Genomic DNA, 15,722 nt, shown 5'->3' on the forward strand with positions numbered 1-15,722 from the left:
CACTAGTAGACAGAATCCTACCTATGATTTATATCCTGAAGAACACACTTCTGCCATGCCCAGGAATATCTGTTTGGGACCTGTTAACATTTAGGTTTGTGCGCTGTATTTATGTCAAACCACCAGAGAAATCACAGAAGAAATAGCTTATGAACATGCCTGAGAATTGTAGCTCTGGAATAATCCTGATCCAGGTCTTACCAGCCAGTGAGTTTAAATTCAGGTCACATTTTCTTTAATGCCCAAATTATGATGACTACAGCCTCCTACGACCAGCACAGGAACAGACAGCACCTCCAGTGCTATTCCCAGAGTTGCTCTGAGCATCCTTCCCGGGTGCTCTTAGCCAGGCTCGAGAAGAGGTCCTTCCTGGCTCTTCCACTGCGGCCTCTCTGCCACCACCTCCCAGGCCAGAAGCGCTCCACTTGCACAGCTGTGCTCCTGGTGTCTGCTGTGCTGCCGCCACCTGCTCTGAGCTAAGGAACTCCCCGCTTTGCTCCTCCATCCTAAGAGCAATAGTTTAATTCTCCATAGCTTAGCTGAGACCAGACTGTTGCTTGGGACAAAGCTTTGCTAAAGGTTTGGGAATAACCAAAAGCAGATGTGACACCAATGGTGACATCCAGCTGCTCCCTAAAGGGGCTCCCAGGGTCCCTTAAGCAGGCTAGCTTCTCTCTCCACATGAAGGTGTTCCAAGCACTGCTGCACCCCAAACCCTATGTTTTAAGAAGGAAAAGTTTTAAATGATTGTTACTCCAGCTTCTACATCAGGATATCAAAATTTTTAGGGCTTGACCTCAACCATAAGAGCAGAGGATTTTCACCACTTTTTAACCAAGAAAAATAATGTTAAAGCTTTCTAAAAGCTTAGCTATAAACAGGATTTGTTAAACAACAGCCAAATGTAGAATATATATGTGAGCTGGTTACCTTTCAAGCAGCAAGGTTTTTCTATAAAGGGTCAGATAGTGAATATTCTAGGGTTTGCGGGCCATCTGGTTTCTGCCCAACTACCCAAATCTGGTTGTCATGGGAAAGCAGCCACAGACCATATGAAAATGATTGGGGGTGACTCTGTGCCAAAAAACATTTATTTACAAAAACAGGAGGTCAGCCAGCAGCTGACCCCTGCTGTAGATGACTCTGACTCTCACGATACAATCTAGCTGAGATTGAATACAGGTGACAAAATAAGCCAACACACCAAGCAATGAGTTATAAATGCCCTGAAGAGACTGAAGACTAGAGAAAGAGCAGAATAAAGTCGGTCGAAGTTTTTGGAGACCTTTATTTTTAAATTCAGGCCTTACAGGAGATGACACACTTGGATCATTTGGGCTGGGGAAGGCATTTTTTTTAAGGCTATGTGTTCATTTACTCATAGGCAGCTGTGTATCTGGAAACGATCCCACATCCTCCTATGGAAATAACCATGCCATGTGCCTCCCTGAGACAGGGTTCAGTTTTATTCAACTAATGGTTGTTAACCCCAACTGCATGAAAGCAGACTAACAGAAAACCATCTCCAAAACGATGAGGTCCTGCCACCCACAGTGTCATGGAGCTGAGGTCTTCTGATAGCTGGGTCCATGAGTCCCCCTATTGTCAAGAAGATGTAGACTGGAAGATGCACATATTACTGCCTTGTACAACTTGCTATCAAATAAAAGCTGCTGCTCATAAACATAGGTGGCTAAGGGCATTCAATGTCAACTTCAGTGGGGGGGAAATTATGTGTGCTTTTCCTGAAACATTGGTGGTTTGTTATACAGTTCGGTTTCTATGAAAATTGCCATTTCAAGGTGGGTTATAAACTTAAAACTCCATGCTGGGGAAGACAAGGTTGTAGCCTGAGACCATATAGTCTGAGCGTGAACTTCCTGCCTCACTTGCAACATCTGGAACCAGTGGGCTCTTCCTGAATTTTAAGTGCCTCCTTTCTCTTTTCCCAGCCTTGTTTGGGAACAAGGAGAATAAAATGGCCTAAGCAGTTTTGCTCGCATGAATTAAACATTTCCCTAGGATCATCAAGACATTGTGTTGCATTAGATCACAGCTATTAAAGCCAGAGGACTTACTGTGTTATTTTGATTTCTACAATGCCTTTGTGTAGCACATAGTGTATAAGGCATAGAGCACCCCTATTGAATGTGCCACTTGTGAGTAATAAAATAAAAAGTGACAGGAGATAAATATGCCCTGCTTCAGTCTCTCCCTGAGACAATGAAGCCCAGAGGATAAACCATGCATGAGCCTCTTTCTGCCTAAACTGGTACTAGACTGGTTCACAGCTCTGTTCAGCTGTAAGATAACCTGATGTTGTTTCTTTAAAAAGGAGGGAGAAACCATGCAGGAATTCTAAGGATCCTCCTACGTGTTGAGTGCATGGACCTGGGAGACCATTCATTCATTCGTTCCTTCTTCAGTGAACCAGGCTGTGTCAGGCACACAAGATATAAAATTAAGCCCTATCCCAGCAAGAAATAATAATACATTACGTGGCAAGTGCTTTGTGGGACTAAGGACAGTGGAGAGGGCATTGGCAGGGGATATTTTGAAGGAAGGAGAGGAACTGAGTGAATGGGAGAGGAAGGTTTTTCCAGGATGTAGAAAAAAATAGAAGGCCTAGCTAGCATCTTGGGGGGAGAGTGAGATGTTAACTGGAATGCTGGAAGCCGGAGGAGGAGGAATGGGATGGACAGGGTGAGTATGTGGCTTTATTGGCTTCACGTGCCTTGCTGAGGGGACTGGCCGTGACCTTGTGGGCACAGGAAGCAAGTGATAGCAGTGACTCTCTCCTGTGCCATTCTGCCCAGAGGGACACACCAAACAAGCCTCAGGTGGGGAAGTATCCACAACTGAGGGGCAGGAGAGTCTAATGGTTAAGAACACAGACTTAGGAGCCACACTGCCTGGGTGTGAATCCCGGTTCTGCCATTTATTAGCTGTGAAACCTTGGAAAGGTTACTTAACTTGTCCTTAGCTGTAAAATAGGGATAATAATGGTACTGAGTCATAGTGACTTTAGAGTGCTATATAATTTTTTCTTTACTCTTTTTTGTCTGATACTTTTAGAAGTTTCTAGAAAGTCCCTGAATTGGCACCAGAAGCCACAGGGCCAATATTCAAATTGAGCTACACATATACGAGTGCACCGACTATATTCATTCTGGAAGTGAAAACAATCTAAAAAGACCTGCTCTGCCACTAGTTCTTAACGTTTGCCAGCATATAAGAAGCTTCTACCTTGAAGCCTGGCCACCAAATTTATAGGATAAGGAGAAGCAGGGAGAGAGCTCTATAATACTCGGGTTGTGGCAGAAAGCCAGAAAAGTCTCACTGAGCTGTTGTTAGCTAGCCGCTGATGTCAAAACGTTCTTACAGACTTTGAAAGAGAACAGTTGAGTCCCTCAGATCCTCTGGGGTGTGTTTAATGCTTTTATTGAACAATTTTATTTTTTTTCATGGAGTCTTCTGAAAAATTGGTCCCAACTACAAATACTACCATGCTCTGTGGTATAAAAAAATGTTAAAACAGCTCTTGGACTGCCGAAGAACCAGGACACCAGCCCACTGCTTCTCGATGCATGTTTTGAACATCAGGTGTGGACCAGCTGACAGTAGCTGCAAAGGGACCTTTAGTTGCTTTTGCTCGAGGACCAGGTTATTTTGTAAACGTCACAGAATCGTCTAGCATGGGGATGTGACCTATTTTTAAGGGAGTTCTTGGCATTAATGTCTCTAAGAAAAATAGATGTCATGTACGTGCCCGGAAGTATATTCTGCACGCTCCCCTCTGCCTTTTCTCTTCTGACATTCAAGGGGTGCTAAGCGAGGCTGCAGAGATGTCCCTGTGCCCTGGATTAATGAAGTGAGATCCTGGCCAGCCTTGTTTTCCCTGGGCAATAAAAGAAACATTTTGTAGTTTAAAAATTGTGGGCCAGGTGTGGTGGCCCACACCTGTAATCCTAGTACTCTGGGAGGCCAAGGCGGGAGGATCACTTGAGCTCAGGAGTTCAAGACCACCCTGAGCAAGAGCGAGACCCCATCTCTACTAAAAAATAGAAAAATTAGCCAGGTGTGGTGCTGCACGCCTGTAGTCCCAGCTACTCTGGAGGCTGAGGCAGAAGGATCATTTGAGCCCAAGAGTTTGAGGTTGCAGTGAGCTACAATGATGCCACTGCACTCTAGCCCAGGTGCCAGAGAGAGACCTGGTTCCCCCCTCCCCCCAAAAATTGTCAACTTGTTTATTTAATCCTCTTAGCATCTCTATGAAATGTGTAAAGTAGGTGGGACCTTAACTCCATCCTTAAAGATAAGGAAACAGGAGGTTGAAGACAGATTAAGCCACTTTTTCAAGATCACGCAGATCATAAGGACAGCACCTGAGACTGACAACTCTTCTGGAACATTCTGCTGCCAAAGGGCCAGAGCCTGGGAGCGGGATCTGGGGCAGGTGACTGTACATAAATAACGATGTTATTCATTCGATCAACACATTTATGGAGCGTCTCCCCTGTGCTGGGCACTGCCTGTGCACTGGCAAACAAGCAGATATCTAGGTCTCCCACCTTCATAGAGCTCACAGCCTCGGGAGAAAGACACACATTGAATAACGAACCTGTGATAAAAATTGTGAGATATGATATTCACAGGATGCCAAGAAATGAAATCAGGACAGACTGGTGTCGCCTGGATGCTTGGGGAAGGACTCTGAGGAAGGCACTTACAAGCCAATGAGGAGTGGGGGAGAACAGTCTGGGCAGAGGGAGGAGCCTGTGCAGAGGCCGTGAAGTGGGGAGGAGCTTGGTCTGCTCGAGAAGAGGCCTGGAGAAGGTGCTAAGACAGGAAGGTGGCTGAGGGTGGGCCGGAGGGCAGGCAGGTGTCTCCTGCAGGTCTTATTTGCTGGGGTAAGGATTTCCTCTTTTATCTTTGGTGGCACTGGAAGTTTATCCCAGAATGTAAAATGACCTGATTTCTGTTTTTAAAAGACCTCTTTAGTGACCATATAATGAGTGAGTGAGGGAATGAATGAGTTAATGCTTGTTGAGGGCCTTCCGGTGCTCTTGGACACATGTCCCATTTGCCATCCATTCAGTAATAATGGGGCCTGTTGACCGAGCACAGTGAAGTTGTAGGTGCTGTACTAGGCATGTTGTGGACGTTATTTCTAGTCTTCACAACAGCATGCAAACTGAGTTTGTTCACTTTGCTCCCCTCAATTATCGATTTTTTAATGCTGTTTAAAAACCTCCACTTTATAGATGGGGAAACTGAATCTGGGAGTGGAGCCCAGTCCGTCCCCCCGAAGCCCATGCTTCTGTTTGTCTGTGCTGGTGGCCTCTCTGCTGATGACAGAGAGATGAGTCTCATCCACACAGTGGGTTTTAACTCCCAGGCAACAGTGAGTTTCTTGGATCTTGTGTCCACTCTCCATGGTGAAGCACCATCAAATGCCAGACCTAAAAGAACTTCCAATAAGGGGTTTAATTTTGATACCTAAACAGCAAGGTGGAGAGAGATTATCACGAAAACTTTGTTCTCAGTGGGTGGTAGCTTAATCAGAGAGCTCTAGGAGGAGTCTTTTGCCCTCGGATGTTTATTTTTAAAACATGCTATTGTTTAGCCAAGCATTGGCTTCCTTTGTAGCGTTTTTATAAAAAGTTCAGATGATTGCTTCTTTGGCCGGGGGCCAGCACCCCAGCTTGTCAGAGCCTTCTCCTGAGGTGAAAAAAGCAAATGGTTTTTTCTAAAATAAAGAGCTAGCAGGTGTCCCCCAACTTCCAAGGACAACCTTGGATTTTATCCCTGTTTCTAGGCCACAGCCTCAAAACTGTCCCTGCTTCTAAAGGACAATCCTGGGCTCACTGGTAACTGGAATCCTGCTCTTTTTCTGCCCAATTCAGGTGCCACCTGCTCCATCGAGTCCCTCCTGGGCATCTCAATCTGGTGACACCTCAGGGTCCTCCAAAAGCCCACAGTACCTGTTCTCTGCACCAGGACTTCACAAAACATGTTGTTTTAAACTGCATGGGGGAAATCCAATTGTTAAAATTTCTAATCTGTCAGAGATCACTAGCCTTCGTAAACGATAAGAAAAGGGAATTACTAAGCCAGGTGTGGTGGCGTGTGCCTGTAGTGCCAGCTACCTGGGGGCCGAGGTGGGAGGACTGCAGTGAGCTATGAACGTGCAGCTGCACTGTGGCCTGGGCAACAGAGCGAGACCCTGTCTCTTTAAAAAAGTGAATCACTAGAAAAATGATTGCAAAAAATAGACACAAAATACTGGCCCTATGTTTTATTATTACCTTCAACAGAAATAACATTACTGTCCAGTTACTATAAACGTTTTTAAACATTATTGATTTCTGTGCAGACCCCATCATGCCTGTTTAGTAATATATGAATGCACGGTTCCCTCTCATTTGTCACCTCCCACAGGACAGCCGTCAGCTCCCAGGAGAAACGAGTTCTAGGAGTGGACTGTAAGGAGAGGGGGTCCTCCAGACCTCGCCAGGCCCCAGGGATGGCCTGAGAGCAAGAAACTCAGACGGTTGTTGAGAGTAAAAACCCAGACAAAGCTCAGTTGGGGTCTCGCTCATTTGGGACTAAGGTGGGCACGACGTCTGACCTGCCCCCACTAAGAGATGGAGAGGTGCCGTCCGCAGATAGATGCCTGGAGAGTATGGCCCCCAAGGCAGCGAAAATTGTTTTTATTTGGTAGGGAGGTAGGGTGGAGAGATAATCTTATTGTTTTTATGTAGAAAAAACCACACGTTCTCATCTAGTATATAAACAGATATTCAGTTTGTGGTATTAAAATTTCACAGGGGTGACGATTAGGAAAAAATGTTTAAAAGGTTTGGGGGAAGGGGGCCCATGATAATAAAAAAATAAAAAGGCTGAGAAACACTGAGATGCTAAATATGTTCTCATGTGGTGGTCTTTTATGGGTAAAAAGTGGTTTCGTTGGCTGCCTGGGGAACCGAACTAAACCATGTACATGTATGTGGATTCTAAGAGACTAGACTACCTGCTGAGTTCCAGATTTCTTACACACAAGTGGCCCTTTGAAATGGGCTAGTTTGTAAGGGGAGGATTACCTGTTATAAGCACAGCTCTTTCTGTCAACGTGGAACGTGGATTGCTTAGAGCAATACGGTCAGCACTATGATGGAAGTAGGTGCCAGGAAATTTTAGTTTACTGTCTTCCCCTCCCTGCCCCTGTGCTGGCAAGGTAAAGAGCTTTTACTGAATTTGATCATGGAGTTAGTCGTGAGTTAGTTTACTCAACATTGTTGAGCGCTTACTAAATGTTGAACATTCTGGTAGGGTCTAGAGATTATGCTGTCCAATATGATAGCCATTAGCCACCTGTGGCTATTTAATTCGAGGTTAATTAAAATTAAATAACATTAAAATTCAGTTCCTCAGTGAACTGGCCACTTTTTCAAGTGCTCACTAGCCACATGTAGCTTGTGGCTACTCCACTGGACAGCACAAATATAGAACATGTCCATCATCGGGAACCTCTATTGGGCAGTGTCGGAGAGAGCAAGTAGGGAATAGTGGTTAAGAATGTGGCCTGTGGGGTCACCTGTGTTGGGATTCTAGCCCCACCACTCACCTCACCAGCTTTATGATCATAGTATATGGATTGGCCCTCCTGAGCTACAGCTTTGTCCTCTTTAAATGGGGATTATACTGCCTGCCCCCTAGAGTTATAATGAGAATTAAAGATGATGCATTTACATGCAGTCAGTGCTCAATATAGTGTCTGTTGTCATCATTATCATTATTTTTATTATAATTATCACCCTCATCATTATGGATATAATTGGCAGGTGGGGTGTTTACAATAATCCAGACAGACATTTTATAGTCATTAAGTTTTGTAATGTTCCTATTATAGAGGTTTTCAAAGATTAGGCTGTTACCCTGTATTTGTTCCCTCCCTTTATGGTGGTCACCACCAAGAGCCTGGATTTGGGGACCAGCTGTGCCCCCGATCATTGATGACTAGAGAGGGAGAGGGGTAACTATAGAGTGCAGAGAAGTATGATTGTTGACGAGTAAATTTCTGATATCTCCAGGAAAAGTGTAGGACGGAGGTGGATTAGAGGAATGGGAACTAAAGCCCTTCCTTAAAGTGACTGCAAGATAGTTGCTGTGCCGCAACAGAGAGGAGCTGGCTGACTGCTCAGGGATGCATTTGTTTAAGATGTTTCCACCACGAATCTCATTATTATGAAGCCTTTTATTGCCAGCGGAGTCCTGAAGTACAGGCAGACGCAGCAGCCCATGGCCAAATCATTAAGACAAATTAAGACATATTAACGTATGCTGGAAACAATTACTGACATAGGTTTAATTTGTTTCACTGCTGGAAGAAAATCCTGAGAGGGCACCAAACACATACCTGAGAACAGTTCCGTAGCCACCCTGTGACTCTTGTCACTTGTGAGCACTTTAGGGGCTAAAATCTACTTAAATTGGACACCTACCAAAGAAGAATAATATATCTGAAAATAGATCCTGTATTAGATGAGGGTTACAAGTGCTTATACAAATTACTTAGTGTCTGTTAAGGCGGTGATTTTCTAGTTTATTTTTAACCTACCATTATTGTTATAAATAATTATAGCTGTTTATCCATGTAATATACTGAGCTCTAAAATAAAATGGGCACATTTTATAGTCATATAATATACTTAGCAAACTCGTATATTTGCATTATGGTTTGCTCTTTCTTTCAGAGACCTAAACTGAATATGAGGTAGTTCATTTGTTTTTGAATTTCGGCCTTTGATTCCTGTTGATATTTCTGTTGTTGCTGTTGTTGTTCCTTGCGTAACTGGTATTTTTAATTGTCTTACCATCAGGAAAAGAAAGTCTCAGCACACCAAGCTGCATTTTTCCCAGAGAAAGAGAACAGAATCTATCATCAAAGTTATTCTAGGCTGTGAGTGCTGCAATATGCCCACCATATGGTAATTGTAGTCTTGTCCCGGAGGTTGGCGAATGGGCCCTTAACGACATCCTGCGGTAGTCAAGGCAGAGGTCAGAGCACCTTCCTCAAAATATTAACTCCCAAAGGAGCAATCAACGGCCGCAGGAGTGGTGTGTTTAGACTGAGAATTGATTTGTCCTGTCATCACAGTGGCGATAGCTTCCTCGCAGATTTTTCCTGCACATCAAATATGTATGCTTATATGTGAGGAGTGTAATCGCCCAGTCACTTAAAAAAAAATGGACAGGCCTTTTATGGCATGAGAAGTGAATATAAAAGCTACCTATTATAGCCTGCTTATAGCCATACAGGTTTACTGCCTTTTTCTTGGGGTTGCCTTGTGATAGCCTCGTCCTTTTTTCCTGCTACTTCTTCCCTGTGCTTTAGGCTTTGCAAACAGTTATGGGACAACTCATGCATGTTGAAGACACAAATCATTTTCTTTGATTATCATTTAACTCAACGTGTGAGACCTTCATTTTGGAAATGAGGCAGGGTAGCATCTGAAACCTCCGAGCGACAGCTTGAAAGACGATTTTGGTTGCTTCTCAGCTTGCCCCCCTCCCATGCAGAAGTCCAGCTAGAGAGCAGCATTTGACCCCATTTATATGAGCATCTTCCATAGAAAGCACGAGTTTTTACCGAAGAAGAAGGCCTGCCTTCCTCCTTGAATACAGATGTCCTTGGCATTCCAGACAAAACTTTCGTGTCTAGTCAATACTCAGTCATTTTATTGGCAGCCACAGACCATTTGAAACCAGATGTATGTGACCACAAGTCTCTGAAATTACCTGTGTCCTCAGAGAGTATTATTTACAGTCTTCCTCTTTCAAGCAGAAATGTTAAGGTATCCCACAAAAGAAGCCACGCACTTGTAAGGTTGTTCACAAAAAGCAATTTGAAAATCATGAAAAGAGGAGGGAAATATGCTAGCCAGGATGGATAATGACATTACTGAGATTTATTATTGAATTCGGCCCTGAGACGATCTAAAGATCCAGCAGTAAGTGGATGATTAAATACATTATTGCACAGCCACACGGCAGAAGATTATGTGGCCATTAAAATTATCCTCAGAGACAGTTTGTAATGATGAGGGAAAATGCTCATAATACAATATTAAGAAAAGAGAAGGTTAAAAACTACAGAATTCTCTCAGCTATGCTTACAAAAATTGAGAAAAAAATATTGGAAGAAAATTCACCAGAATATTAGCTATGGTTGGTAAGATGAAGTGATTTTTGTTTTCATCTTTGTATTTTCTCTTTTTTCAGATAGTAGTAATGAATACATGCTGTTAACTACTTTATCATCACACATAAATGTTATTTTTTTTCAGTTGACTCTGAGCTTTCTGAGAGAAAGGGTCACATGAGTTACATGATTCTCATTATGTGATGAAAGAACAACCTCAGTTCTTCCAGATAAATTTTTTGCTGGATACTGAATTCCAAAGGAGGTTTATCGTAAGAGATGTCAAGTGATATAATGTCCAAATCTTGGTAAAGTTCTTAGTGCGAATGCAGAAGCGGTCTCCTTATGACTGTTTCGTGACCACCCCTAAGAAGAGCCAAAGGCCCAGCGCTCCAGGCTAAGGTGGTGGGATTAGCCCCGCAAGGGGCTTCCGGCTCTTAATTCTGCGTGTGGAGTTTCCGAGTGATGCTTTTCTTCATGCGTCTTACCCAAACGAGCTGTGTGAGATGGGCCTAGCAGATGCAGAAAACAGCTTTCAGCACTTTATTTCACACTTTGAGGATTGAATCACCAGTCCTGGAAATCTGTTTATTAAAATACATGTAATTTGACTTCTCCCCCCACCCCTCAGGTGTTGCTGCGCTGGATTCCAGTGTATCTGGAAAAATCGGTCTGCGTGCCGTCGTGTATTATTTCTGTACCACTGCCATTGCTGTAATTCTAGGTAACGTTTATTTCTGAATCCTTAATTCTCTATGTAATTGCAACTTTTCATTCAAAAAGTAGTCAGGCTAAAATACACAATTTTTTTTTTAAATCAGAAAGTAGTATTGTCAAACCACCATGAAGCTTTTCCCTTGGAAGTCTACATAGCACCTTTTATGTGAAGAAAATGTAATACTGACTGAATCTGAGCCATGGTACTGCCTATTAAAGTCTCAACTGTCACTCAAGAGTGATAGTTTTATGCCTTGTCAGGATCATTGGGTAGAAGGAAGTGAAGCCAAGAGCTTATATAATTCTTAAACTGGATAATTAGTCTATAATAGTGGAGTTGGGTATAATTACAAAATATTTTCAGAAAGATAGCATTTTAGTGTATTTCACATAGTTCCAAGAGCTAACGGCTAACAAAACCTTGCCAAGTATAAATCCCACTTGTAAGAGGGAGAAAGTTCCGATAAGGGAATAGCATCTCTTGTACCTTTAGCATGGTTTTATGAGTGTTCTATCCTTTGTGACCCAACATGACATTTTAAGAAGGATGCCCAGAGTGGAAAGAAAGGAAGGGAATGTACTCAGATGTTGCAATCAGCTTGACCCTTACAGTCCTGCTTTAATAAACTGATAAGAAGTGATGGGACCCTGCCCTCAATCAAAGCCCCATCTCCTCACGAGGTTCTTGAGGGAGACAGACACAAAGGAAAAATAGCAGCGAGAAAGCAAGATAGTGCTTTATTATCAGCTGGGTGTATATCCCTTCTGCAGCCCCAAGAGGAAAGAGTGGACCATGCCCACTCATGGCCCTCTTATTTCCCAGCGACTCCCCCACTAGCAAAACTGGCCCATTCAGCATCCCAAAGTCTTACCCCTTGATTTACCATGACGTCCTTTTGGGGTGGAAGCAATGAAGAGCATGAGGACCCTCTTCTTCCTCACTCCCCTCCAAACAGCCTCCCACCTCTGCTTGGACACTCGAGTGACAGGAACTCATTACTCCCAAAGGCCATAATGGCTCTTTCAGATGCTCCACCATGTAGACAGGTCTTCCTTATGGCGAGATGAACCCTCCCTCCCTGTAACTCCCATCTGTTTGTCCTCACTCCACCTCTGAACAACATATTCCCACATGACAACTTTCCAGATATTCAAAGGCCCATGGTATGGAAGGAAGGCAAGGCTAGTTCTGTATGACCCTCAGGAGGGTAACCAGCCTCTGTGGATAAAAGTTACAGAAAGATATTGAATGAGTTCCCTGGGCTGGAAAATGAATCACTCTCATCCTAACACCTGCCTAGGCTGATCTCATAGCTAAAGAAAAGAAAAAGAATATTCTCATCAGCAGGTGTTTCCGGAAGCAATTCGGGGAGGCAGCCCCTTCACTTAAAAAAAAAAAAAAAAAAAAAGACAAAAAACAAGGGAAGAGTTCTTTCTGCTTTCTCATTTAAATGGAAAAGTAATTAAGGGGCTGCTGAAGTCCCAGTGGAGGCTCAGCATTTGGGCTGGACCTCAGGGTCTTCCTCACCATGGTATTACCTGGTACCACCATGCCTCCTGGTCCTAAGAAGGATGCCTTGGGGTGCCAGGGGTGCCAGCTGCCCTGGAAATTCCTAATGCTCTATGGGTGCTGTTCTTGGCCACAGGTATTATACTGGTGATGACTATCAAGCCTGGCGTCACCCAGAAGGTGACTGAAATTGACAGGACTGGCAACACTCCTGAAGTCAGCACAGTGGATGCCATGTTAGACCTCATCAGGTGAGTGTCTTGGCAGCAGGTGGCTGCATGGGCATGTGACCTGTATAGTTGTTCAAGGCCCCGTGTATGTTTTAATGCTCTGCTGTTGCTGTCTTGAAATTTTGAATAATTTTTGAATTGTGCATTTTCATTTTATTCTGGAGCTGTGAACTACCTAGCCAGTCCTGCTTTCCAGGGCATAGTTCCAAGAGGGAATGGAAGGAACAAGCTCCTCTGTCAGGATTTAGGACGGACAGAGATGCCAAAAGCATAGTTGTTGCATAGGGATGCTTGGCTGGGTTGAGTGGTCAGCTCCAAAGTGCACTTAGAGAAATACATTTTTTAATTGTACAGGAGAAACTCTCTATCTGAAGCAATCAGAGCCAGACATAGGTTGGATGATAAAAATAACAATTAAAGCAGAAACTCATAAAAATGATATGATACATATTACATATTTTGTTTCCGCTTAAAACTCAAAAGCACTTATTCACTAATTTTTTGATGTAGGGCCAAGGTCTTTTCTTGGAGTTTGTCAGTTTATAATTTCATATGGTTTCTGTTGTTTATGCAGCCCTTTTAAATGCATCATTTGCAATTTCCAGATTAAGTTTCCATAGATTTGAGCAATGAAACCCTTAGAAATTGCAAAGAAAGCCGAATGCCAAAAAGACAAATAAGATCTTTTTATTTCAATTGTCTTCCCATACCTAATTTAACCATAAAAATTTTAGTCATTTGCCTTTATTGAGTTTCCAGGCATTCAGTTTAGTTTTTATAGAAACCATACCTTCCTTTTCATACTCATATTTCATTGGCTTGCATAATATTAAATTCAGTAATTATGATGATATTTGCAATTGGCATAAAGAACTTGGGAACAAATACATTGGACTCTTGGTATGCATTCGTTCTCACTGATGAAAACAGAAATGTGCAGAATTTTAAAGAAGAAATAGTCTCTTGACTGTGAGTGTCCACCTGCCAGCACAGTGTTTCACCGAGGATAGAAGGCGTGTCAGTGATTCAGTGAATCATTTAAGTGACAATTCATTAGGGGAGCTTTCTATACTTGAAGCTCAGCAGGAGAAAAGAAGTCTTAATTCAAGGAAGTATTATGCAAAGGAAAGGCCAGAAGAGGAACCAGAGTACTCATTCTATATTATACTCATTTCCACCAACGTATTGAGTATGATTTAAAAAAAAAACAAAACACTTTTTTTGTACTGACATAATACTGCTTTTCCTGTCTCCAACAGGAATATGTTTCCTGAGAACCTCGTCCAAGCCTGTTTTCAGCAGGTAATATTAATGACTTTTGCCCTTATGTTGCTACTCTCTTCCCATTACCAATTAAGAATTTTTTTTCTACTGTGACCCATCAAAAACAGCAGCAGGAAGTACATCTGCGGATGGTGGACTTTCAGGGGACTCCGCTGTTCTGTGTCCGGCCTTTGCCACCCACAGCGAAGTGCATGTCGTAACTTACACCGCTCCCTTTTCCTTTATGCATTTTCCCCCCAAAGGGTTCAAATGGTGCAAGTCAGGAATCTGTCAAACAATAAATGTTTTAAAATGTGGCCTCCAGTACCTATTTTTGGAGAACCATGTTATATTTGTGCAGAAACTCAATCTCTCTGCAAAAAAAAAGCAGCTCTCCACCTCCTCTTTCCTTTTCCTCTCACGCTGCAGCCCAGGACCTAACCCACACGGTGTCGTTCACACTCTGGATTCCGTCTTTTACTTAATCATTATGTCCCCGTTGCTGGCACTCCACCGAGCAGTGTAACAAAGCCATGATTTTTTTCTCTAGGAAAATTTAGCAATCTCTTTAATTGACTTTGAGCCTTTTTCTCTTATTTATCTATGTGCTTTAAGACAGCCGAGTCTATCACAAATTGCTGTACTCATTTACATAAATTACATGAACAGAGACTTCTGTGTATACCAAAAAAATGGCAATTATACTGCTCCCCACTGGCCTCCGCAAGGCACAGAACCACCTCTATTTCAGGGGTACATTTGCAGATCAGCCACAGTGGTCATTTGTAAGGTTCTTGGTGTTGGCAGAGCCCTGTAGGGGGCACATTTATGCCTGGTGTAATAGTATACTAGCTCTTTCTTAAACCTCCATGTCGAAGCTCCACAAAGCCAAACAGGGCTGAAGGAAGAGAATTCAACTGAAATCTTACTCATGGAATAGTCCTAAAGGGACTGTTGTTTTTGGAACAACCATATAGTTTAAACCTTCCTTGATGTTTATTAAAATCATGGTGACTTTACCAAAGCGATGAAGCGTTTTCTCCCAGGATTAAAAATAATTCATTAATTAATAGAAACAAAAATGATGGACAGGAATCTTTATAGAGTCTATGAAAGCACCTACAGATAAAACCTATACTTCCTTTCACGTTATTGCTCCATTAATTTGTCCCTTACTGGGAAAGTGAGAGAACGAACATTTGACATTACTGAATGGTGGTGTGGGAGTCAGGGGTTGGGTTTCTCGGTCCCACTTTTAGTTCCAAAACCTCCCGGGAGGCACCACTGACATCCAGCAGAGGCCTTGAAGGTAGAACCCTACAGTGGCACCTATTTGACCAAAATAACATATTCCTGTGGTTAAGCCACAGAAGCTTTAGAAACTCTTTTTCTTTTTATTGTTTACTTGTCTTTTTTCCAACGTGCAGTACAAAACCCAGCGTGAAGAAGTGAATGCTGACAGTGATCCAGAGACAAACGTGACAGAGGAGTCCTTCACAGCCATCATGACAACTGCTATTTCCAAGGTACTGTCCTCGTGGCCTGCCCCTTCCCCAGCGGGCAGCCTGTGAGTCAGGAGTGAGCAAGAGATGAAAATATGACTGAGTTTCTTGTTACTCGCAGAATCCACATTTGTGAATCCATGTACTTGCTAAACTTTATTTTTAATCCCAAAAATCAATACTTGCAGGGCTTTTGAGGTCATCTGCAGCACACAAAGAATGGCGAAATATTTGAGTCACGTGAAGTACATGTTCCCAGCTGAGGTCAAACAAGGCTCTGCTCTGCCTTCTTGTTT

At 43.0% G+C, this 15,722-nt stretch overlaps 1 protein-coding gene across 1 annotated transcript in view; it reads left to right on the top strand.

The window, feature by feature from the left end:
• SLC1A1 (solute carrier family 1 (neuronal/epithelial high affinity glutamate transporter, system Xag), member 1) overlaps positions 1-15,722 on the top strand; it is a 77,365-nt gene that overhangs the window by 42,863 nt on the left and 18,780 nt on the right. The window contains exons 3-6 of the mRNA XM_012652895.1: positions 10,836-10,928; positions 12,568-12,682; positions 13,921-13,963; positions 15,352-15,450. Coding sequence (XP_012508349.1) covers positions 10,836-10,928; positions 12,568-12,682; positions 13,921-13,963; positions 15,352-15,450 — 350 coding nt within the window. The remainder of the gene's footprint in view (positions 1-10,835; positions 10,929-12,567; positions 12,683-13,920; positions 13,964-15,351; positions 15,451-15,722) is intronic.

The sequence above is a fragment of the Propithecus coquereli genome, unplaced genomic scaffold (genome assembly GCF_000956105.1).
Source record: "Propithecus coquereli isolate 6110/MARCELLA unplaced genomic scaffold, Pcoq_1.0 Scaffold403, whole genome shotgun sequence".
NCBI classification, from domain to species: domain Eukaryota; kingdom Metazoa; phylum Chordata; class Mammalia; order Primates; family Indriidae; genus Propithecus; species Propithecus coquereli.